The sequence below is a fragment of the Myzus persicae genome, unplaced genomic scaffold, assembly GCF_001856785.1.
Source record: "Myzus persicae strain clone G006 unplaced genomic scaffold, MPER_G0061.0, whole genome shotgun sequence".
NCBI classification, from domain to species: Eukaryota; Metazoa; Arthropoda; class Insecta; order Hemiptera; family Aphididae; genus Myzus; species Myzus persicae.
The window spans coordinates 14,453-41,193 of NW_019104122.1; the positions used below are offsets into that span (position 1 = coordinate 14,453).

Sequence of the window (26,741 nt, forward strand, 5' to 3'; positions counted from 1 at the left end):
TATTATAATATAGTTAATAGTTATGGTAGCAAATTAGTATTTTTTTATCTTTATGAATGGTTGCCACAGGTTGCATATAATATAATTGATCGGATATAATAATTTTTGATATTTGGTCACTATATATATTTTTTAACATGCGTTGTTTTATCCGAAGTAAATAGACTCAAAAATTACTGGATCGTTTGAAATAAAAGTTATATAAATAGATTCCTTGAGACTTGGAGGGTATTAATCACTACACTTAGAATAGGTAAAATTACCTAAAAGATAGTTCACACATGGATTTATTTTCAGCTTACAAAAAAAAGAATTTTTTCTGTTCATTTATAAGTTTGCCATAAAGCCATTAATTATATATTATATTAATATTGCAATCAGTATATTTATGGTATATTTTTCCATGAATATTTTTATAGTGAAACAAAAATCGTTGGCTCGGGCTACGGCCGACGCGATAGCTTGTATATAATAGGAAGATAATATACATTTATAATCTGGTTATATATTTAAGTATAAATCTGTTGATTTGATAAAAAAATTAGCATAATGTTGAAAAGATTTCAAGTGCTTAAATGCTTTAGAGAAGAATTATTTTGAATCAACTGTTGTCAATAGCCTTTGTCCATTTTTTCAAGGTTAGGCTGAAGGTTCAAGGTTTTTAAAATTTGTAAAGAATTTTTTTGGTTGTTACTTTTTTACATATTATTTTTGTAAACTACATCAATGGTTTTCTACACTGCAAATCTTTATTATTACTTTTGCAGAGCAAAGATCTGGGGGGGATCACAATTTTTTGTTAAATGTAAAATTACAATATTGGAATCACTGTGTAACATGAACTAAGATCATCAATCTATATTATATTATCAGACATACATATAATTTGAAATATAGTAATATAAGGATCTGTAGAATTATTAAAAAAATTTGGGAAATAATATGTCTATGTCCCTAGACCCCCCTAGATCTGTCCCTGATGTAGTATAAGGTTCTTCATAAGTTGTTTATTTTCTAAATAATAATTATTGAATAAACAGCCAAATTTGTTTCCATATAAGCGTTTGAAGTTACAAGTTTTCAAAATTCATCAAAATTCCAAAAAGTATAAAACATAGGTTTTGAAAATTATATCTAAAATTCCCACTAAGTTTTTTTTACTTTAAATTAATAAAAAAGTTAGCCGTAAGCAAACCTTAAAGCTTCATATATTTTTATCGAGTGATTAAAAATAAAATGTTCACGACATTTGATATTCAAATGAATTAGGTATAACGTTTTATCATCTAAAATTTTTTAATATTTTGTTATTATTCGTTATTTGTAATTTGTTATTAATCTTAAAAATTTCAATATTACTTACATTCAATATTCGATAAAATGTTCAAAATAACTTATCAAATTTTAGCAATGTATACTGTTGTAAAGCTATTTTCAATTTTTTGTTTTAAGTGTTGATAAAAATGTTTAGACTTGGAAGAGTTTGTAAATATATTACAAGATCTTATTGAAATCGTGAGAATTACATTCTAATAAATAAAACAATAGCTAGTATACCCATAGTAACTAACATAATCAAACAATAGTATTCAATAATCCTTTAAGAGGACATGATACCTGCATCTATTGTCTCTGTCTTACAAGTGCGTAACATAACAAATTTTACGCTCAGCAGAACACGCGTAGCTCCGTTAGTTTAAAAATTAAAGTGAATTGACCTCTTATAAAATTTAAAGGTAAGATTATTATCTAGGCAACCTCATAGGCTTTTTATTATATTTGTATTTTAAAGCTAGTTATAAGTATTTTAAGATGTATAAAAAATTTTAAAATACTCATAACTCGCGTTAAAATTAAAATATAATAAAAAGCCTATGAGGTTGCCTAGATAATAATCTTACCTTTAGATTTTATAAGAGGTCAATTCACTTTAATTTTTAAACTAACGGAGCTACACGTGTTCCGCCGAGTGTAAAATTGTATTGTACACAATTTGCTATGTTACGCACTTGTAAGACGGAGACAACACATGCGGGTATCACGTCCTCTTAAGCGGTTAAGCCATGGAGTATGAGATATATTACAATTGAATAGTACATTTCACATAATACGTATATAATATAACTTTCAAAATACTTTCCGAAGATAAGTCATTTTATTATCCCATATAATGAATAAGTAATTATTTATATGATAGCGGCAATGTGTATAATATATTTAATATATAAAATGCCTAGGAATTCTATATAATACCTGGTGGTTTTTAAAAGTGTATAATAAATTTTTTTTACACACATTTCCTAAATATTTTGTATAATAACTACACATTTCATAAAATGACAAACAACAAATTGGCAATCTGTAGAATAGTGATATAAACCAAATAAATAAAATTCCTTCTATCATAATTAAGACAATTATTAATTTTATTAGCGCACAAAAAAATATTTATTACAAAGTAGGTATCATTAATATTACAGAATATAATGCATAAAAATGAAAAAATAATAATTTGTAAATTGTATAGGAAGTACTAACATGCAGTTATTAATTATTATTACTATTATATTGTTCTATAAAATACAAAAATCTATGTAGAACGTAGGTACTTATTAGGAATAAATACAATTTACTTTTTAAAATTTATTTTAAATTTCGTTAAGATAAAATAAATGTTACTAAAAGTATTCTATTATTACAAAAAAAAACATAAAGTTTATAAAAAGTCGTTAAATTTATTTATTACAACACTGTAAGTTAGGATGACATTTTGAATTGCAATAGAGATTACAGATTTTTAATGGATTTATATATTGTCAAATATCAATAGGTACTGATTATATGGATTTAATATATTACCAATACATTGTTTGGCATTTCATATAATGGTTAGGTAATTTAAACAATTTTATAGATTGCCGGCTGTATTTGGTGTTATATAGAATTCCTAGACATTATATAAAATACCAATATTATACACATTGCCGCTAATATATTAAACATTTTCAATCCCGATCGACGTGTGGTGAACATATTTTATTCGTTTTATTAAACATAATTTTCGAACAATTGCATATTTATTTTTACATTCCAGTGTGTATTAAATTTATACATATTATAATATAATGTTTGTATAATTTAGAAATATAATTTTATAACTTATTTTATAGGTATTTAATATATTTTTTTATAAATATATATTTGATTGTTGATAAAATTAGGTTACGTCACAGGTGCAAAATGAAACCATTTGGGAACCATTTTGATAAAAACAATTTTTTTTTTAACATTTGAGGACAGATATATTATGGATATACCTATTATTATTACTAGAGCTTATTCTTTATCACAAACTTGAATTAGGTACTAATTAATTAAATTTTGAATCTTTTTTTTGCAAGTATTTGAATTTTTGTTTTTTTAGGTCTTCCAACTTTTTTTCGGCCTTTTGAGTCAGTTTTTCGGTTTTAATACCTAAATGATTTCCGTCAGTTCAAACTATTTACAGATGTTTTATGAGTTATTTTATTTTTGTATTATGTATTTTAAAAATTCTGTACGTTCGTCATCCTAATTTAATAGTATCTTTAATTAAAATTACCTAACCTAACTCTACCCATTGTTCAAAGTAATAATACACGTTCCAATTATTATTTTTTAACCTTCTCAAATATTAGTACTTCCTTTGGGTAACCATTCCACCTCACAATTATTGATACATATATTTTTATTCAGAAATAACAACAAATTATAGCAATGTCTACAAATATCCGTCTAATTATATAGTAACTCAACATTGTAAACAATGTAATTATATTATTATTAATATTTAATAATTTTATTATTAATATTTAATAATTTTATTATTAATATTATGTTAATTTAAAGTAGAAACATCCAATAATATATAATAAATAAATAAAAATCAATGTTTTGTCTTCCTACCTTATTAGTGGTTTGTTGTTTGTAAATTGATGTATCGCCTCTATCCCACGATGTATACTTATGATTGTTGAGTTGATGATATATTCATATAATATAGTACCGAGGTGCTTAATTTAGTTAACTCCGTTATTGTCAAACGCACGATAATAATAAAGGAACAGTATTCTTGTGCATAGGTACGCGATATGTAAAATCAAAAATATAATTAAAATTGTTGTACTTAAACTAACGAATGAAATATTATATGTATGACAAAATGACTGGTCTATGTGTAGTTCCCAATGTTCGCATTGTTGTAGGTAGAAGGTATCAATGTAGTATAGCTGGCAATATAGCATATTTAATGAGTGACGATGGTCCCGCATTCTGATGGCCGTTTAGCCGAAAGCCAGTGGTTCGCCTTCTATGATATTCTAGTCGTGGGTACTGAACTGAATAATAATAATTTTAACTACTATTCAATATACACAACAAAAACCAATTATGTAAATATTCGGTATATCCGTAATGACCTTAGCTGCCGATGTTTTTACACAGATAAATAATAAAAATAAACTAGGAAAGCTCATTCTGCAACTTGCTAAATTTCTGGCTTCTAAACATATTTCAATACTACGCAATCAATAATCATAGTTCCATAAACAATTCATGCATAGTAACTACAGACACTAAATAAATAAAAATCAACAATGACAATATATCAAGAATCGTAACTAACATAATATGTTTAGAAACCTATAACCATGGCTAAATATACTAGTATAATTTGCTAGTATATTTAGCCATGCCTATAACATAATTATTATTTTATATTTATGTATACCTATTTAAGTTTATCTATACATTACTACCTAGTATCTATCCATGTACATATTCTATCTATAGTCTGGATCGGTAGTAGCCAGTAGGACTGTTACTGAACGAACCGCGACGTAGTTTAAACTGCTTTCCATTTTAACGTGCAACGGTTATACGTTTGGGAATCAATTAAAATGTGCAAAGCCATCACAGCTAGTTTATAACATCCTTGGTTCTCTTTGTCAGTCTTTGAAATCTTGCTGTTCTCATTCGGGGGGAATGACGTTGGTAAGTTGGTAATACCATAGAGGCATAGAATATAATAGAAGTGACAGTCAAACAGCCGATTACTTTTTCCTACTACTTTTTACTTTTTCCCGGAGACTCGGCATGGAGCTAATGTTGGAACGTGTTTTGATATGGACGATGAGATTACAGCATCATGCCGAGACTCCGGTAAAATTAAGTCAGGCCAACTGAAATATTGAACATAGTAAACAATAGGATTTTGATAGCTGTCGCTTCCATTATTATGTTATATGGGTACTTTTCTATGATTACCAATTTACTACCGATCCGGTATTATTATCCATGATATAGATAACAAATTATATATTAATATGCATGGTCTAAATTCATGTGTACATCATCCCATAGCTATTCATAGATACATTATAATAAAATGAACCAGGAATGGTGTAAAATATTTGAAGCTAGCATGACTACATAATAAATTCATATAAATCTGAAGTTATCAAGGAGATTATAACTTAGCATAGGCATACAAATATACAATGGCCTTACATTGTATGTCTTTCTCGCACACGTGTTGGCCTCAATGTATTACTTGTAATGTATTATAAGTTATAACTATACAATTATCTTTAGCACCACTATTTGACAATTTATCGTTATAAGTTATAACTAATTATAAGTAGAAATTCAGAATCGTAATCATCACGGTTCATCAGTGGATGTGAGTACTGAGTTTCTTACTGAAAGTACTTCGCCGAGCAACTTGCCAGTTGCCAGTGACGTGCATGGGTCTTTCGGTAAGGGAGACGTTAAAAATAATAAATCAGGCATAATAACAATTTTATTGATACTGATAATCTAGATAATATCACACCAAAAATAAAATAACCGCCGTGATAACGAGGTCAATGACATGACGTCGATAACTGAGTTCATAACGATCATTTAAAAATAAAATAAAACAAAATATTTGAACCGCAAAGGCGCAAAACATATCTCTTGTGCAACGATAGCTTCCGTATGTTTTCCAATTCCTCCTACTTATCAGGCCTTTCAGAATGAGGTAAAAAATTAGAACGTGTCATATTTATTTTTATTAGGATTTGTATTATTTTGTTATTGGATTTTGGATATTTACTAGCCCGCCAACCATCAACTGGCCCATTCTAAGAATACTAACATTAAAAATTTTTTTTGACTAATGTATATTAATTATTAGATTCAAATTTGTGCATAAAAAATTAAATAGCGGATAAGTGGATGTCGTTCTGTTGTATTTTAGGTGTCTAGGAGGTCACTGCAATGGATAGTATTAAATTTGAATTCAATGCTATTATATTATCATTGTATACGAAAAACGATTCTGAGTGGGGACGGTATGTTAGTCTGGGATATTTTATATTGTTAAAACTGATTATTAATATGGTAGTTGGCAATTTGAATTAATATTATTCTCAAATTATCAGCGATGCTGGAAAAATTTTAAATACACCTGTGTAAAATTGGGCTGTTTTGAAAATGAATTACAACAAAATGATAAACATTATTCTTTGTCTTAATATGTAATTTTGTATAAATTTGAACTTAAAATGTCTGTAAAAAATAACTGTATTCATATATTTTTTAGATTTTTTAATTGGAACCTCGGTATAAATTTTCAATCTTTAGCTAAAAAAATTGAAAATTGTATACATTTTTAATTACAAATCATATCAGTTTTATAAATATTGTCAAAATTTGAACTTTAAATCCTTATAAAAAAAACCGTGCTTGTGCATTTTTAATATTTTTCAACTGCTATTGTAACAATATATTAAGAGTCTTGTATTTTATGTTCATGCTTTTTGACCCAACCAATACAATTTTATTGACATTTATAGAAAATAAAAATGAAAATTGAAAATGTCTGTCAACAGCTTAAAATGAGTCAAAATATTTTGAAAAATGTATCAAGTATATAAATTGATCAAATAGACATATGGTTCAAGTATATACAGTAATTTTTTTTAATTACAACAAAATAAGAAAATCGTTACAAGAGAAATCTAGTGAATATCCAATGTTGTAAAAATTTCAACTTCAAAGGCTCATAAAAATTAAATTTCACTTTACGGTAGACCTTTTTTTTTTAAATAAAGATACACAAACTTATAAGGAATCTTGTATTAAATTATTAAATCATAAATAAAAAATTAATTTTTTTATGAATTTCTAACTAAATATAATTTGCTAATTTTCGTGATTTTCATAAATTTCGTCAAAATTCTAAGTTTGAACGCTCAAAAAAAAATTATTGTGGGTTTACTCTCAACTTTTTTTTTAATTTGCACCAACAATAACTTACTAGGAACCTTGTATTACATTTCTAAGTTTTTTGACCAAGCGAAAATTTTTTCATCAACATTAGTTTTAATCGAAAATTTCATATGCCTATAAATAATTCAACCCAAGTCAAAATATTTTGAAAATATTAGTAAACTTGTTTAAAAGTCATAAATAATATTGGTTGGTTTTGATGATTCTTGCTTGATTGGAATGACATAATAACAACTGCAAATAAAAAAGATGATAAATATTATTTACTAAAAGATACTTTTATTGATAAACAACAGATTTAACACCTTAACATTATATTAAAAAATAAACTTAAGTATAAACTGATCGAATGTTTTAATAATAATATGCTGAAGTGGAAAATAAACTACAATTAATGATAAATAACAATTATTTTTATTATTAGGTATATTTATATTATATTGTTAGGGAGGGAAGAATCTGCTAATCAGACATTTTTGGCAGAGTTGTCACGTACGGCAGGGCGTTCCCACAGTTGTATATTTGATATTGTGTAAACAGTTATAATTTTAAAAAAAAAGATATAATGACAAAAAATTCATTGAACTATACCAGGTTACTACAATCTTAAAAAAAATATGTAATTACTAAGACAGCTCTTTATCATAATTATTCTAATTGAAGTTTGATAAGTCTAGTCTTATTTTTGTTTTTAATTATTTTTAATTCTTGAAACAATTTTCAATTGAAATGGACTTCAGGACTCTCATTTTGTTGCAATTAAGCATTGTATTTTTCTGTTGATTATTCAGTTGAACACAAATCTTTTAATTGTATAGTTAGGTAAATTAATAATATTAAGTAAGTATATAAATACTTACTAGTTTTAAATATGTTTTAATACGTTTTTTCTCAACAAAATAATTGTATAGTTATATACAAGTTATCATTCAGACTGTTAATTTGAAAATAAATTAAGTTTAAATTTTTCGATAGATAAAAATTTATATTTTTATGTATCATTAATGATGTATACAAATATATAACCAGTATATATACATATATATTACCTGGGCGGTTGGTTAGAAGTAAGTAGTAACACTACATTATAATATTATGTTTTACGTTTATTAAATTATATTGACCTATTACAATAACAGTAACATCAAATAAGGTAGTTTCTAAAATTTAAATAGAAAATGTAGATAATCGAAGAGTGAGGAAAATGTATTAAATTTCAATAAACTTGTGTTTAGTTATCTACCTAATGATTTAGGTAGGTATCAAAATTAAATATAATATATCATATAAATTTAAAAAGTCTTTCATACTGTTTATTTTTAAGACTGACCCTAGGACTTGGACTCTAGACAATGTGAAACTAGAGCAATCATAAAAATATCATACGAAATACAAGCATGGGGAATAAATGCATAATTTAAATTTTTTTATAAAGTAATATTATATTACATGTACAAAACATAGAACTGAAATGAAGGATAAAAAATGCATTAAAATTTTGTCCTAAATCTTTTTAAAATTCTATTTGGAAATGTGTGGACTGAGGAAAAAATATTTGAAAAATAAATTTAGATAATAATTATGTGTGTTAATATGGAGTTAAGGGTGTCCAAAAAATCAGTAGTAAGTGCTTACAACCATGGTAATAACCATGGTCCCCATGTTAAATATGAACACAGTGTTTACATATATGGCAAAACCAATTTTCAAATTTGAATTCACTGAGATGATAAAAGTATAATTTATTACATATCTATCGGAGATTGCTCCTGTGTTTATAAATCCACCTTGTTTGTAAATATTCTAAAATTAATCAAATTATTATCCATTTAAACCTTTATGGTTTTAACCTTATGTGGTAGGCATGATATACTATGGTGTGACATGATCACAATTTGATTTAGTTTTTAATGTGGTCATGTTCGTTCACTTAAGTACTTGGATAAAAATATAAAGTAGGTACAACAAGAAATACAATACACACATAGGTAAATCATAATCATAAAAAAATTATTTTATCTTGTTTTCATTTTTATTTTAAGTTGTTTGACTACCTACAGAGTTAATGTAGTAATATGTTATACTCACGGACTAAGATATATCTTAGTCCATGTAGTATTTAATAGTCGTAGACCTACGGCTATAGTAGTATAGTTTATAGACTACAGAGCACTATAGATGACCTTTATAGTACCTTATGATTAAAGGTATATATTTAATAGTGGTTTGGTACTAAATATAATGTTCTATGACTGTGAAAGTATGAACCACGGCTTATCAGATAATATTTTGGATATTGCAAAATTTGATTTTTGATTATAAATTAGGTGTTCGTTAAAATAAGTGATTATTTGAAAAACAACTAGATCAAAAAAAAATACATTATTGTTTACTAGAAGTACATATTCACTATAATAATAATACACTACCTAATACTTATACGACCACTCATTTCAATATAATCTGTAATACAACATTGGATATTACTTCTTACCTACATGCTAACTCCTATCTACGAATCTACGATATCGCGTAATAGTGTAATACTCGTGTTGGTGTAGTCGTGTTTATTTCGTATGACAATTGAATTTACTCTGTAGTCTGTATATACTGTATATACATCACAGTGATAACTGATAACTGATAAAACTTAAAGCAGTTTTTATTACAGTAAAAGCATAGAACAATAGTAAAAGTCTAGTACAGTCGTTGCCAGATAGATTGACTAGCGGCGACGCTTTTCAGTAGGTACACCTCAAACTAGTTGCGACGTGTTTTTAATAAGCTCTTGGCCGTTCGGTGTGCCTCACCAAGTTGTTTATCATAAATGTATAAAATAAACTACCTCGGCCTCTGAAAATGACAGTATTAATAGATTAATGTGATATGGCATGGCAATTAATAATTATTATGGTATAATAATATACTATTATTATAACCAAACTGTTGGAAATTTTTCTAATTCACGCCACTATTATCATATAAGGAGAACCACTGGCTTTTCGTTATCGCGCCGCCGTGACATTCTATCTGGAAACGACTGTTTAAAATGTATCAAAAATATTACAAAATTACAAAAAATTCCGCCTTGTGAGTTGACGTATTGACGATTGCGCCATTGTCAATGTATTTTTCGTTTTGGGATCGCAGTAATACCACTAATACCAAATTAAAAATATTGACTCAAAATATACATTAATTAGATCCACCACAAACATATAAATAAATTAAACAAATTTATTTTCTCTAATGTTGTGTAAGCGCTGCACCCTCAGTAGTCCAATCATGTTATAACTTATAAGCAACATGGTATGATCGTAAAATTCCAGATTTGGTCAAGTCCTCGCATACATCACTTGCTTGTCCGTATTACATTGTGATTCAATTATTACTACTAATACTACTATACATAACGCTACGTCAAGTGCTTACCGGATATTAAGTACTGCGGTTTGGTAATACCATTAGGTTTGGTAACCTTATACTAGAGAGCCTAGATAATAATATATTATTAAGGCTCTCTACCAGGACCGGATTGGGTAGTCTCAGCGCTTAAAATATTTTTCTTCTGGCCCATAATTTAGTTTGATGTAGTGGCCAAATTTTAATATTCATAAATAATAATGACCTTTTCTCATTTGTTGACGAAATAGGAAAAATAAAAAATTCCAATTTCAAAACAACTTGTCGTTAACCTCAAGAATTTGATTTAAAAAAATTTAGTCCTCTCCCCAAATTTAAAACTCAAATTTTGTCTCTGACCTTATTTCAATATTTGAATTACCCTATATTAACTAATAAGAAGTATAATGTTTGTCTATAGAAAATAAAATACATTCAATAGCATAAGATTAAAAAAAACATTTGTAATAAAAATAAATTATAATGCATTAATATATTATAATCACCACCACAACATTCAACAACCAAATTAATATTAAATATAAATATTCCTAGTCGTAAGACTGCGTGGTACCAGGTACCTTATATCTATGATCATATACTATGGATAGATCCATGTCCCCGATATTTAAAGAACATATTATAACTTATATACTTAGTACTTGCATACTAATGTATTTTTTTTTAATATAGTATTTGTATAATTTGTTAAGTTATTTTTTATAACTTAAGTAAGTATACCGTATACCTAATCAATATGTTTTAAGTATATTATGTATTTCTTAAACATTGTACAATTAGGTACTTTATTAGAATAGGAACTGAAATAATTACAATTAATAAATATATTTATACAATATGTGATAATATTGTACAAACAAAAAAATAATTTAATTAGTAAAACTTTTTATAAAATAGGGTTTTTGTATTAATAAATAATGTTCATGTATTCCATACTTTCATAACTGTATAAAAGTTAATGGTAAAATAATGTTTAATCCCCAGTGGCCATCGTTCAAATAACAACCACAAATACTAACAATTTAACGGAAAACTTTTTATAATCTTAAATACCTGTATACCTTGTCCATTCCTCGGATCTCCTATCCCCGCTTACATTTAATTTAATAGTTATGAGTTAATAACCACATGTTTAATATTTTCAGACTATAATACCCACTTAGTCTACCAAACAAATAACAATAATTTTAATAATGTACCACTAGTATTTAGTTACTATAGTAAATCGCATATTGGTATCGAACTGTTGTTGCCGGTTCTGTATAATACCATTTTGCACTATACACTTGCTATGCACTAATTTTAAATGTATTGATTTCTGTAATTGTTAATAAGTAACGCGTTTTCCCAATATTTGATTTTTGTTGCGTTTTTGCTAAACATTTTACCACAAACAAATCGTACATAAAACCCTCCAATAAGCCTTGTAATTGGAATTAGGAAAATGTGTTTTTACGGCATATTTCTCAAGGGGCGAAACGTCTTCTTAAGTAAAAGACACAACTACACAAGTAAACAGGCTCAAACAGCGTACAATTTATTACAAAATCGTATTCGGATACACTAATTAGTAATTAGTAATTACCAGGGTTCGGGACTTAAAGTATTTGCTTATTTTTATGGATTGACTTTTAGTAGCAGATCGCTATGGAAGTGTGTCATGTTACAACACGTTCAATATGATATTTGAAAGTGCTTTTTTTTGCTTTTTTTCAGCGATTTAAAAAAAAAAATGCTAATTTCCAGTTTTTATGATTACTTTTGCTTTTTCGATCAGTTTTTCTAGTTTTATATAGTTTTCTCCTGCAAAGTTGTTTTTGATAGAATTAAAATTATAAATAATTCTTATCTTATCTACGTTGCCGCGTATTTAATTAATTAATTAATTATTTTTCAATTATTTGTAAATATTGTTTACATTTTATTTTTCAGAAAGTCCATAAAATCCCGAAAGTGAAGTTTCATTTTTTTTTGTAATATAAAGATAAAGATTTATTTATTTTTTGATTTTTTAGTTTTTATTTTTGTTGAATTTAAATTTTTTAAGCTTATTTGAGTGCTTATTATAATGATGTTTTTTAACGCTTTTTTAAGCGCTTATTTGAATGATTTTAAGTGCTATAAGTCCCGAGCCCTGGTAATTACTGATGACTACTCAGTAATTGGTAAAGAACAAATATTATTAATTAATAAATATTGTATCGTTGGTAGTTGGTGGCACTTAGCCGGTAGTCGGTACGGTGACGAAAAAACCGAACCGTGTATCTCGACACTCATGCAATGCCACCAACGTCTGCGATTACGGCGTGATAACAGATAACAGACGCGCTAGTTCTACCTCCATACGGTATTACGGCCCGCCCCCCTAACCAAAAATACAGATTCGGCGCCGTTCGCGTTCTCCAATAGTCGACACTGGCGCAGAAACACACTGTTGTCACTCCGTCCGTTGTTGTCGGTATACAGTTCACAGTAGTCCACCATTGTACGCCCCTACCGCCGACGCCACCATAAGTTTAGTAATAAAATTATTATTATTATTTTTCCGCATTTTGGTATTTGGCGGCTGCTGGTAAAAGTATTTTCTTCTGTTGTTGCTTTTACCTTCGTAATTTCGATCGCTTTCATGGTGCCCTGACATAGCCGGAAGACTCGCACGTTTCAGCAGCAGCCGATGCTGATGACCACTTACGCATTCACCGTTGTTAGCAAAGTTCCCTATTTTGAATCTCCGTTGTGTTACCCCATCGTGTAGTATGCGCCCTTAATTATGTGAATCGTCCGTCGTGTCGGACATGCGTCAACACGTAATATGAGCAGCACCGGACTTGATCTTAAAGGTAAACAGACAGTTGCAAACCGCTTCGTGATTGTATACACATTGTTATTGTATTTACTGCTGTTCCCGTTGTTGTTATTGTTGTTTTTGTTGTGTGACTCATGCGAGGTTTTCATTTTGCTCATTTTCAGTTGTCAAAAGTGCTATCAACAATTTTGGTAACAATTATTTACAATGTTCTCGGTGGGCCTGACTGGAGGTGGCGATTCGAATCCACAGCTGAAGTGTGATATATTTCAACTTATTAAGTTGTTCCCTACTGCAAAATATCAACTACCATTGGAAGAGTATACGAAGAAATATTCACGCTTACCGCTAGGTGCTGATCCTAGTAATTATTTTAGAATTCGACTTACACCCATTATGGATCCAGACACCAAAAAGTAAGTATCTATATAACTTACCTTTGCTTTATAAAATATAATATTATTTTCCAGAAATTTGAGTCACTTCATTTTGTTGTTTCTTGTTATTATTTACAAGGTATCTTTAATTTGTATTAAATGGGTGATAATAATATTAGTACCTATACCTAAATGCAATATAATAATAATGTGATATAAACTGCTACCTAGCTACCTGGTACCTAGTGTTTTCTTTCTTTTATGATTCATAAAAAATATAATTTATAATTAATCTCTTATGTTTAGAGATGATTGTAAATGTCTAATTGTAATGTATGGTCTTAAATTATTATTGTTAACTGATTTTTATGAATATACAAAATGCATAAATATTTATAATACCATTTGTTAAATATGCCATGAAAATAACAAAATCCACACACAACATTTTACTGTTTTTATATTTGTATGTAGGTAAAATAGGTGTCCAAACTTTTTTTGATAAATATCTACAACCGTGAATATATTTTTGCTTTCAAAGAGCGACAATAATATATTATACAGATGTTGTTTCTGGGATTTATTAGGTTTTTACTAAATATAAAATAGATTCTAATAGAAGGATCGTCTGAAAAAAATAATGTTAAATTAGCTTTTAGGTCCTTTCTTACTGTCCCACACATAGATCAAAGTAATGTTTTAATGTAAAATAAGATAATTTGTTGTTCACTAAAACAAGCCAATATTTTTTTTCTAAAACCTTTTTAACTTGAAATGTACAGTTTTACCTGGTTTTCTGAATATTTTTAATATTCCTTCAACGTCCAACCACTTTTGATGCAGCTAACAGATCAGCTTTACTTGGATAGTCATTAGAGAAAATTGATTTTCTGTTGGCTTTTTCAATACTCACCAACTAATCTAACAATGCTAGATACCAATAACTAGTATATTTTTGCAGTAGTAGGTATACAACCACATTGAACCAAGTTCTCCATAGTGTACATACTGGTTCTTTGAATAGATTTATTCCTAGCATCTACCTCGGCATCGCTCAGCATTTACTTTGAAATAATTTGTGAATAATTGGTAACTTAAAATGAGTTGCAAAAATAAAACCTGATCAAATTTAAGTTGATATAAAGTCAATATTGAAAAAGTAATGGATAGAATATGCCTATATAATTTATAAGTCAGTTGTTAAATAAATGCAGTCATATTTTTGATGTTTTTCAATTTATTACAATTCCTACTGGTTTTTATTCCTTATTCAAACATAGGTTACAAAATCATAAATGAATACAATTTGCCTAATATTATTGGATTATGCAGATATAATATGTTCAAATACCTGTCCTGAAAAATTTAATGGAAAATATCAAAATTACCAATGTCAAAAACAACTAAAAAAGGGAAATACAAATTTAAATGTTTTTTTTTCTATGTTGGTATTTAACACATTTTTAGCTTACTTTTTAAATATTTTCTAACTTAAAATATAGAAATACTAATGCCTACCTATATTCGTTCCCTGATTAATTGCAATCAAATTTTATCTGAAATTGAATTTTTTTAATGAACATTTTATGAACAATTTAATTTACTGAATGTAATGAACAATTTTTGTCCCTCTCCCCTCCCCTTGTATATTCCAATGTACATGTAATGTATAGGTATATTCTGCTGTAAGGATATGTCTTAATATCTTAGTTGTACAACCTTGAATTTAAATGACGTTTTATGTGATTGTTGAGGAACAATCAAAAAAAATTTTTGAGGAAATTTCCCTATTTTAACTCTTTTGGTATGCATGCAGTATAACTAATTTTTTAAATAACAAAATATTTTGACACTGGATAATCTTTGTCCCATAACTTTTTTCTAATTTTTCAAAAACTATAACTATTGAATTCTACTGTAGTTTGAAATATTTATTCGATGCACTTTAAGATGTTAACTAACTATTGCACATAAATATACAATAATTTGAAATTTTGATTGTGTGATTATGTTACATATTGTATTTTATATGAGGGCTTCACAACGACAGATTTTTATATTTATATCAAGCATGCAGTACCACAAAATAGTTCTTTGATCATCAATATTTTTTTGTTATCTACCATTTAGTAAGGTCTTAACTGGTACATTTTTTTGAATTTTGCCATTGACTTAAACCTTAGGTTAGTATGAAAATTATTATTAAACAATTAAGTATTAAATTATTCATTTTGCAGATTTAATATAACCGAAACTCGCTCAATTTTGGTTTTAGCAAATCATTTTTTTGAAAAAAATGATGAAACATTTTTCATCCAAATCCAGTGTAAAAAAATTGGTTGTTATTTAAATAACTCAAGTTATAATCCATGTGTACCAAAAGAGGTAAAATTGGGAAATTTTCTCAAAAATTATATTTTGATAGTTCCTTAGCTATCCCAACAAACAACATTTAAATTTAAGATTGTCCGACTGAGATATTATGTGGTACCTACATTCAAGACTTAGACTGGTGACACTGTAGGTATATATATCAATTTAGTTTATACAATTCTACTCTTAAAATGTAATCCATATATGAGAGTGCGCTTTTTGTGGAGTGCATACTCATTGTAGACTAGAGTATGAGTGAAACATCAATGGTATCAATACGAGTGAAACTTAATACATCCCCAAATTTAATTGATGATAGGTTGTAGAAGTGGTCATAATTTAAAATTGTATAAAATTACATTTTAATTCTACAGTGGACCCTAGTAACCTTAGTAAAACTTATTCAGGTATTCATAAATATTAATTCTTACCAAGAAACTGTCTTAACTATCTAATTTCATGTGCTGCCACTGCATAAATGTTATGTTTAAAAAAATCATGTAACAATAAAATAAAAACAAAGTAAAGTTATTTCTTCATATTTTGTTTTCATATAAACTGAGTTTATATTGAAGTTTTATCCTCGTCGAAAAATCAGTTCATGGGCATTTTGTCCATGTTCTGTCAATTATTAAGAAAAGACACTTGGTTCCCTTGAAATTAAATCATTAAATTTAAATCAATTTTTTAAAACGTAAAATGTCAGTATAATGTATATTAATGCAATTTAAAAACTTAATAAATATAAAACAAATGTCCTATCTTAATAATTGAAAGCTATGAAACATCTATTTGCCATAATGATAATGCCTACATATTTTATGTAAAATTAAGAAAACAATATAGGAGCTAGTTTTTGGAAAATAAAAAAGAAATGAAATTGTGCAATTTTTTTTTTTTTAATGACTGAATCTGGAAATTAACACTTCCTTGTTATTTTGGTGAATCTAATTAGTAGTTTCTATGTTCTCTTTTGTAAAGAAAAAAATTCTACTTAACTATAGACACTAGAATTTTTCATAAAATATTGAAATTACCAATTTCCATACACGGTAAAATTTTCAAACTATTATGACTGAGCTATAAAAATATATAAATATTTATTGTCTAGTGAGAGAACTCACAAATTCTGCTCCTCCCTCTGCGTTACCCTGAAACATGTTCTTCTATGGCAAGTTGTCGCTTGGGGATGTGCAGAAAAACTGATTTTGATCTGTCCGTATTGCATTCTCTTGCTGGACAGAGTATGTGTACAGGTTGTTCTTTTTTAGTGTTAGTAAAAATGTTTAGGCTTGGTTAGTTTTTGTCTTTATTTTTGTATATTAATTTTAATTTTGTGTTTTTAACTAGAATTACTGGAACACTCATATTGCCTACACATCAGATTTTTAATAACCCAAATATATCAATTACTCCAAGTTTACCATTAGTGAAACAACCTGCAATAGCTTCTGCCAGCCGACCACCATGGAGTATGATACTATTTTATTATAATTATTTGAATTTATCTTTTGAAAAATTTAAAATTTATATTGTTGAACATTTTATAATTTAGGTGTGCCAGTATCACCTCCAGTTTCAATTGTACCTCTGTCTTGTGAGCCAGACAAATCTGTGAGTTTTTATTTTATTACTCTTCCAAAATTATGTATACCTAATAAAAACATAAAATTATTATTTAAAAAACTTGGTTGACTAAGTGTTGCGTTTTATTATATTTAAATTTTTAGGCTCCTAATAGTAAAGAAACTCAAAAAAATTCTAAAAGAACTGCATCATATCCAATTTCTAATCGGTAATTTTTAAAACAAAACTAAAATTAATGTATTTTATAAATCAATAATATTTATGAATAATTTGTGTTTATTTATAGGACAATTAAAAAGCCTAGACTCTCAATTACTAAACCGACCAAGCCTCGTAAAGATTACAATCCTGTTATATCAAACCAAGTTGTAAATCATCAAATAAAGAAAAATGATACAATAGTTTCTAGTACTAATGCAGCGACATGTATCCCTTCAACGTCAAATGCTGTTATTCGATCTTCTCAAGAGATCCCTTGTGTACAGTCTTCAAATGAAGAACTACAATTACCAAAACCAGAATTGAATTGTAAGGAGGATTCTTCACATTTAAATATTAATAAAAATGAGGATGGAATCTTAAAGAAGTATTTCTTTATGACGGACAATCAGTTCAAGTTCGATGATATTGGCAATAAAAGTGGATTTACAAACTCAAACCAGTAATTTTTTTTAATTTATATTGCATGCAGTAAACATTAATTATTTAGTTTATATTTCACACAATAATCATATAGTATAAAGGTTACATAAAAAGTGTATCAATTAAATATTTTAACTAAAATTGAATGAACCATTCATATTTTATTAAATCATGTTTAATGAACACTTAGTGCATGTAGCGCCTCAGCATAAGTATGTTTAAGTTAAAAGAATGTATGTCGCTATCTTATTAACACATCTAATCAAATTCTACATTCGGCATAATCCGTTGAACTCTATTATTTTTAATTTATATATATCTATTATACAATTTAAAATTAGGAATATTATTTAGAACTTCAGTAAGCTTTGTATGGATATTTTAATTTTGAAACAATTTATGAGTATTTTACAACTTGAAAAACATTTACAATTCCAAAATGTTCATATCATGTTTTTAAATGAAAATAATAATTTAAAAAATGACATGACACCCTAAATAATATTTTTAGCTTTAAATTTAATAGCAGGTCAAATTACTTTAATATTTAGCGTACTTGAAACTACACAGTAAAATGGATTATTCTGAACCTAAAATTTGTTTTCTTCTGTTATTAATTAAAATGGAGACATGTGTAGGTTTTACACTCTTTTTTTGGATACACTCAATATCTCTAGTTTTAAACCATTATCTATTCTATTTTATGTGAAATAGGACGTAAATATATATATTACTAATTATTATTAGTAATTTTAAGTTCTAACCATTTTTGAATTGCTTTATATTTTTAAATACAAAACTTTGGGTATTAAAAATCTAAAAACTTGTTAACTGGTTGTAATAAATTTTGAATTCATTACAAATATTTTTTTGTAAATATATTAAAACTTAAAGATTTTTATTAATTAATTATTATCATCTAAATGTTTTTAATCGATCAAAAGGTATATAAACTATGTGGTTTTTATATTATAGTTTTAACTAAAACATACAGTTTTTTGATAGAATACCATAAGTAAAAAAAACATCATATTAGGGTATTTGCTTGTATTGGTATATTTTATTTACATTTATTTTTCCTTTTAATTGAATTTGAAAGTTTTATCAATGAAGACTAAACAAATTTCATAATTTTTATAAAAAGTATAAAATAAAATTATGTTATGGGCTTACCTATTATGGAATGTAATCTAAATACTATTTATCTACACTCTGTCCAGCAAGTGAACATGCTGGTTCACGGCATGTTGTCTTATGATTGAGTTATTGTCTAGGCCTGATTTTCCCCTCCAAGTAACTGAGTCTCAGTGGGAATAACTGATCAGGGTGATTTGTGGAAATAAACTGATTTTCACTTGGCCCTGGCAAGTTCTCTAACTGGACGGAGTATAGTTCACATTTATTTTATTAAGTTTATACTATGATATTAATTTACGGTGTATTCTTATAGAACTCTTGTAAACTCTAGCTTATCCTAAATATCCTTTGATTATTTGTACCAGTACAAAGTAAATTTAAACCAGTTCTACTTAGATAACAAATCAATTATTATAATGAATTCAAACTTAAGAGTTTAAAGCTTAAATAGGCATAACATTTTTAACTAAATGTACAAGTATGAATAACATTATCAATAAACTAATATAAAATATTTATTTGTATGTCCGTTTTCATTTGCAACAAGTATATTCGAAATCCTTATAGAACTTAATTAAACTTTGTTCAAGTTAAGAAACACAATCGGTATTGGACTTGTGCATAGTATCCTAACCTAACACTACTAGATAGATAGTTGACTTGTTGGGGGTGGTGACCAACGAGTGTGGCCTGACTATCACCATCGAAAACTGGTTGCCGCCAGTTTTTCTTACCTTGAATAGAGTATAGATATTGATTATTGAGTGTTAACTGATATTTTGAATATAATACTGTAAAATGTGTGCCAAAAATTTAATTATTTTATATAATATTCCTAATTTGACTTCTATACAGGGAAATTCTTCGAATACAGACTAAAAATGAAATGTTTGAGATTACAAGACCAGAGATGATGGATCAACTTCTCATTGCTATGGGTATGGTCATGAAAAAGGTTAGTGTATAGAATAAATACAATTGTATTTATATTATTTATTTATTCTCAATAATTGCAAAACAAGAATTACCAGATAAATTTTTAGTATTTGAATTTTATATATTTTTAGATACTTTTTGTTTAAAACAAATCATTTAAGTTCTTATCATTCTTGACTTTTTTCTGAAAATAACTAATTCACAATAATCATTGACATTTAATACCATACATTTTTTTGTGACACTAAATTTAAATCTACCAAACACTTAGACTTGTTGATACATTACATTAGTATGGTGTATTGTATTCTCATTCACTTTAATATTCACAAATAGAGCTAGTGTCATTGTTATACAGTCATAACTAAATTTAAAAATTGATTAGTTATTGTTTTATTAATTGATATGTCATCTAGTGTGCATGCACTGTGTAATGTCATAAGTGGTAACCGACCCAAACACTGCACTTAGGTCTGGCCGTGATAACTTCAAAAATATTTCATCTATTTATAATGGATGTGTATATTATTCTACTTTTGTTGTTTGTAATTCTACACAAAATCAAACTATAACATTGGTACTTAAATGTAAGAACATTATCTGTTTTTTTCTGTTATTTAATTCAAAAAAAGTTAAAGTGTATATAATTTATATAATAATTTTAAAATATTATACCATGTTAAAATTTAAAATTTGTTACTACTTTGGTTTTGCGCTTGTGTATAACAATTTGTGTTTTTTTTTAATAGCGGTTTTTATTTTTGTAATTAGATTTGGATGAATATTCTTTTTACAGCGGTAATTTTACCATAACACATTTGTGTGGCTAATTTGTGTTCAGTGATTTTTTACATGAAATGGAAAATTATTTTTATTTTTTATTTTTTTAATTACCTAATTGCATATTATTTTTATGCAAATTAATTTTTTATCTCATAATGTGTTCAACATTCCCCCATTGTTTTCTTTGTTGCTGCTAAATTAAAAAAAAAAAATGATATATAACAAAGTAATATACATTTTATTTCATAATAAAAATTTCCAAATCCATGTAAAAATCACTGAATACAAATATGCAATGTTTTTGGAAAAATCAAACAAATTTTTCTCAGTTAATTTTAGGATTAGGACCATGACCAATGTATCAAAATGACTTATAAAAAAATATTTATCCTTATCTAGTGAAAAAAAGAGTTGCTATTCCAAAAAACTCACTCACAAATCAAACTAGTTAAAAATTTGAAATTTTCTCAAAATGTGTGTTTCTTTTCAATATAAGGTTATTCAGCTGAGATATTTAGTGGTTAATACAAGATGGGATGCACTGTATATTATAGAGAAAAAAATATTTATTTATTTATGTTTAGTAATAAATAGTTTACTTCATGTGACCTTGATTATATTTACTTAAATTTAATCACAACAAAATTTTATTAATTGTGCTTAGTTATGATTTGAATTTTAATATATTAAACATACATTTTATTGACAGTAAAGACATGTATCAAAGTTATAAAATTTACATCACTTTCCATTTGTGGTTCCTGTATATTTATATTTCAATTTGGTTAAACATAATTATTTAATACTATTAATTTTTTTTTTCTATATAGACAGTTAGTAAAGAAGAATTAGAAACTCTAAAACAAAATTCAGATGTCTTACAACCCCCTAAATTTGATTGGTAATATATATTATTATTTTTTGTATTCATACGTTTTTTTTTCAGTTATTTTTAATTAATTATTAATGTTTAGGTCTTCTGAAACAAAAAGTGTCACTGCAACTAGTACTAAGACAAGCCCAACTAGTCACAATAATATGTAAGTTACAATATTTATAACCAAAAGTATGATTTTGTTGATTTAAGATTAAATTGTTTGATAAAACTAATTTATTTTATCAGTTCCAACTCAAAAAATCAATCCAATCAAGTCAGTATTAATAAATCACAGATTCATACAATAAATCAACAACCACCGTCTAAACAAACAATTAAAATATCAAATATCGCTAAACAACAACCTGCATCATCAAATATCTCTTCAAAAATGCTGCCTTCCACAATTAAGCAAACTGATATAAAACATCATGTATCTAATAATCAATCCAATAATACTTCTCTCAAACATAATATGGTTACGGCAAAACATATTCAAACATCAAATAAACAGAAACTCAGCAATAAACAGCTTCCCATGTCATCAAAACACCCTACATCAACCCTAGTATCAACTCCTAAAAAAGTGGTTAATCTATGTGTAAGTCTTTTTTTAAAATTATTTCATTAAATGTTTAATGATAATTAATTAAACATGTAACAGCAGAATGTGAAACCAACAGTAACACATCAGTCACCAGTGAAAGATGTAAAAAAGTGTATAAAGTGCAAAGTTGTATCAGAAGATGAAGTTTGTGCAGCATGTCGTATGGCTTCTCATTTAAAAAATGTTACAGTCACAAGGATTGAAACACCTAGTAAGTTATTTTCCTAGGGACTTAAAACTATTAAACAATCAATTTACTTTTACTATTAGGTACTTCAGCAAATATAGTTCCTGAGGGTCCAATTGTTACTCCTATAAAGCCTATTGATGTTCCTTCGAGCTCCATAAATTCAGTATCGCTGAATGAAGAATCAGATGTGTTAGTTTTATCATCTGGAGAAGAAGACGATGATTCTGTGGAACCTGATATTACTAAAGTTGAGACAGCCGAAGCTTTAAACAAATATACAGACAAATTAACTTGTATGCTTCTTATATATATATATAATATATCCTTATGATAATAAGTCCTTTTTTTTTAGCGAATCCTAAACTTTTGGAAGATAAATTATGGCAGAAAGACTTGAGTATTAAAGATTATTTTAAAATTGAAGAATGTAACTCTGTACACATTGGTAGTTTCCAAACGGTTCCAGCACGCAACGGTGATATGTTAGTTTGTCTGCATGGAATACGTATGGTGATACGTAATCTTGGTGAGTTGATACTTAATTAGTTATTAATAACTTAATTTCTTTCATTTTTAATGCATTTGTGTTATGTTGTTTGTGCTCCAGAAAAAATACCTATTTCATTGTTTGTTTAGTATCCAATAATAATACAATTTAAGTGGATGCTATACAGATGTCTCCATGTTAAAGGTGCATAACATGCCAAATTTACGCTCAGCGATTCACTTTTATCTTTGTTTAATAATTATAGTCAATTGAGTATGCAACTTGATGATAGCTACATTATCTGTGTTTGTATGCGAGTTCTTCTATACTATAATTCAGTTTTTAGGCGAATTATGAGGTATCTAAAAAACCCACTTACAAATACAGATAATGTTTTTACCATCAAGTTTCATTATAGGCCAATTCACTCAAATTTTTAAACCAATAAAGCTGAGCTGATTGTAAACCGCTGATCATAAATTTATTATGTTATGCACTTGTACAACGGAGACAACAAATGCCTGTGTAGCGTCCTTATAATCATCTTTTACCATATCATATTACACCCACCAAATTGTTTTTAAAGTGCAAGGCTGCCCAATTTATTTTGGAAGCAAGCTATAATTTAAATTACATTTAGGTTACATGCTTATAAAACTTGCTTACACTCATGATTCTTCTATAGTTAAATAGATAGGTATTTAAATCAAACTCGCTTCAAATAAACCTCGTATCTAATGCTAACTAGACATGCCATAGAGTAAAGAATATCAATAGAATATATAAAATATATAATCTAATATGTTACTTAAATTGTAGTTGAGATTTCAATAAGGATTAAATAGTAATTTAAAATAAATAATTAGTAACTATTTTATGAATAAAAGTTAAATTATTGATTAAGTACCTAATTAGTAATCAACTAAAAATTTAGATCTAGTTAAAGGTGATCTCAATCACTTCATTCTTAATCTTAAAAAATGAAAAAAATTTACTTGTACTTAAGAAATATATATTATGTGTTTTATTAGAAAGTGAGCCAGTAACTATTGATTTACAAATGGACAATATTGTGAAAATTATGGCTTTTTATGGAGAAAAACAACCTTTTATTATAATTTATACTGACCATTTAGCTGCTGTTGGCATTCAGTGTTTATTAAATATGAATGAAGATAACAAAAAGCATTTCTATAATCCGCTTAGTAAAGGTGAGAAAAAGTTTTTTTCTTTTTCTTATTTATCATTAATATTTTTATAAATGTTGTTTTAGATGCCGTGGTAAATAAAATAATTTGGTTTTTTCATTTAAAAAAAATTGAATTAGATCAATTGGAAAAAGTTTTAAAGAAATTACCTAAAAAAAAGTATTCAACCTTGTCCTCAAGCCATGCCAACAAACTACTTAACTCACGTATAAAGGATGATGATGAGGTATGTTTTTAAAGTTGTTTATATTATAGACTGATATATATATATATATTAAAATTACTGGTACTATAATTTTTTTTATTGTTAAATATTTTTAAAACTAAAAGCAACAATTTAAAAACTAGGAATCAATTTTATATTATATAATATGTACCAGTGTTTTGAAAGAGCGTTGTTCATGAACGCATGTTTGTATTTAGTGAACGATGTGCGTGCAGTATGTCGATTCAAATTGAACATGAATGATGTTTATATTTGAATGAATTTGAATGATTTTTAAGATGCTCAATCTATTTACCATTTATTAAATATATGTTAAAAATATATTGATTAATTATATTATATAATAATAATAATATTTTTTTATTAAAATTTCTATTTAAAAATTTAAGAAAATGAAATAAACAACTCAGTGAGCACATTTATTTTTCAATGAACGTGAACTCATTCATTTGAAAAAAACATGAACATAAGCAAGTTCCTTTTTTAAGGACGGAACGTGAACTAATTAATTTTTTTAGTGAACTTTCCGAACACTGATATGTACTTTATAGCTATATTGTTAACTTAAATTAAATATTAATCTTAAAAGGTTAATTGTTTTGACCAATAGATGATTAATAATTATCATATACATATATTTAGTAATATGTTATTTGGTAAAATTATATTTAGGTATATTACAAGGTTTTTTGGAAAATGCTCATTTAAAATTCAGTATAATGAAATATGGTCTTTTTTCCTTTGTAAAATATATTATTATTGATTTTACTATACAATTTTGTGTAGTTTTTTATAAAAAATATGATTATCAAGTCAGGGTTGGCTGTTCACTTGGTTTTTAGTTTTTGGAGAATTATTAGTATGTGTTTAATTGAAATGGCCGGGTTTCTAGACCAGTACTCTATTTAAGTTATATTAACAAGTACAAAAATATTTAGAGTCGAGTACTCTACCATTTTCTAAATTTGAATACTCGACCAGCACTTAAATTTACTATGTTTTTTTTAATCTGCAACTCCTATTTTGAGTATCAAAATTATGGAAAAAATTTCCGAGTAATTTTGTTCTATCAACTTGTAGACCCAAAATTAGCAAAATTAGAGCTTGGTACAATTTAAAAAAGTTTAAATTAATAAATTGACTAAAAATAAAATATATATAATATGTATATATACTATGGCTTCAAAAATATGTTTATTTATTAATGATCTTCCTACAAAATGAATTTCCTTTTATTAAAAACATAAAACATTCGACAATTATTGTTATGCTCAATGTATTGTTTGTTTGAGTAGATTTTCAGTTTTTATGGTGTCTAACCATAGTGTATAAAATGCATACACTGTTACGAACATTAATCAATAAAATAGTTTTAAGGGCTGCATTTTTTTTTAATCAATTAAACAACTTGTATTTTGTAAATATCTTGCGCATAACTGAAATAACTTTTTAATTTTCTGGACTGTTATACTGGGGAAATAGACTAATATGAATTGTAAGTGATATCTAAACTTAAATTGACAGGGCCTATGTAATATCCGAAATTCTACACTTTTTGATCAAAATTACAAATTATAATTTTTGATAAAGGAAAAACTTGTCTATGGTTCTTTGCAATAACACCATTCAATAAATATTCAAATAACACGAATGGATATAATATTTAGTATAAGAACATTTAGTAACTCCAATAATACTAATATCCATTGATTAAAACTAATTAATGCATTTTAGCCATTTTAAATTGATTTTTGAGTTTTTGAGATTC

At 26.8% G+C, this 26,741-nt stretch overlaps 1 protein-coding gene across 4 annotated transcripts in view; it reads left to right on the forward strand.

Annotated features, from left to right (window-relative positions):
• The window catches only part of LOC111038960, a 40,532-nt gene that overhangs the window by 4,655 nt on the left and 9,136 nt on the right, over positions 1-26,741 (forward strand). For 2 of the 4 annotated variants that reach the window (XM_022322229.1, XM_022322232.1), the window contains exons 1-15: positions 13,159-13,577; positions 13,708-13,959; positions 17,644-17,765; positions 17,849-17,907; positions 18,024-18,088; positions 18,167-18,541; positions 20,515-20,614; positions 22,209-22,279; positions 22,353-22,418; positions 22,502-22,856; positions 22,920-23,073; positions 23,133-23,345; positions 23,405-23,578; positions 24,571-24,750; positions 24,813-24,973. In XM_022322229.1, the coding sequence (XP_022177921.1) occupies positions 13,751-13,959; positions 17,644-17,765; positions 17,849-17,907; positions 18,024-18,088; positions 18,167-18,541; positions 20,515-20,614; positions 22,209-22,279; positions 22,353-22,418; positions 22,502-22,856; positions 22,920-23,073; positions 23,133-23,345; positions 23,405-23,578; positions 24,571-24,750; positions 24,813-24,973 (2,304 nt within the window). In that variant the 5' untranslated portion in view covers positions 13,159-13,577; positions 13,708-13,750. Of the gene's footprint in view, positions 1-13,158; positions 13,578-13,707; positions 13,960-17,643; positions 17,766-17,848; positions 17,908-18,023; positions 18,089-18,166; positions 18,542-20,514; positions 20,615-22,208; positions 22,280-22,352; positions 22,419-22,501; positions 22,857-22,919; positions 23,074-23,132; positions 23,346-23,404; positions 23,579-24,570; positions 24,751-24,812; positions 24,974-26,741 lie in introns of those variants that run through there. The other 2 variants (XM_022322231.1, XM_022322230.1) reach the window with 2 other exon arrangements.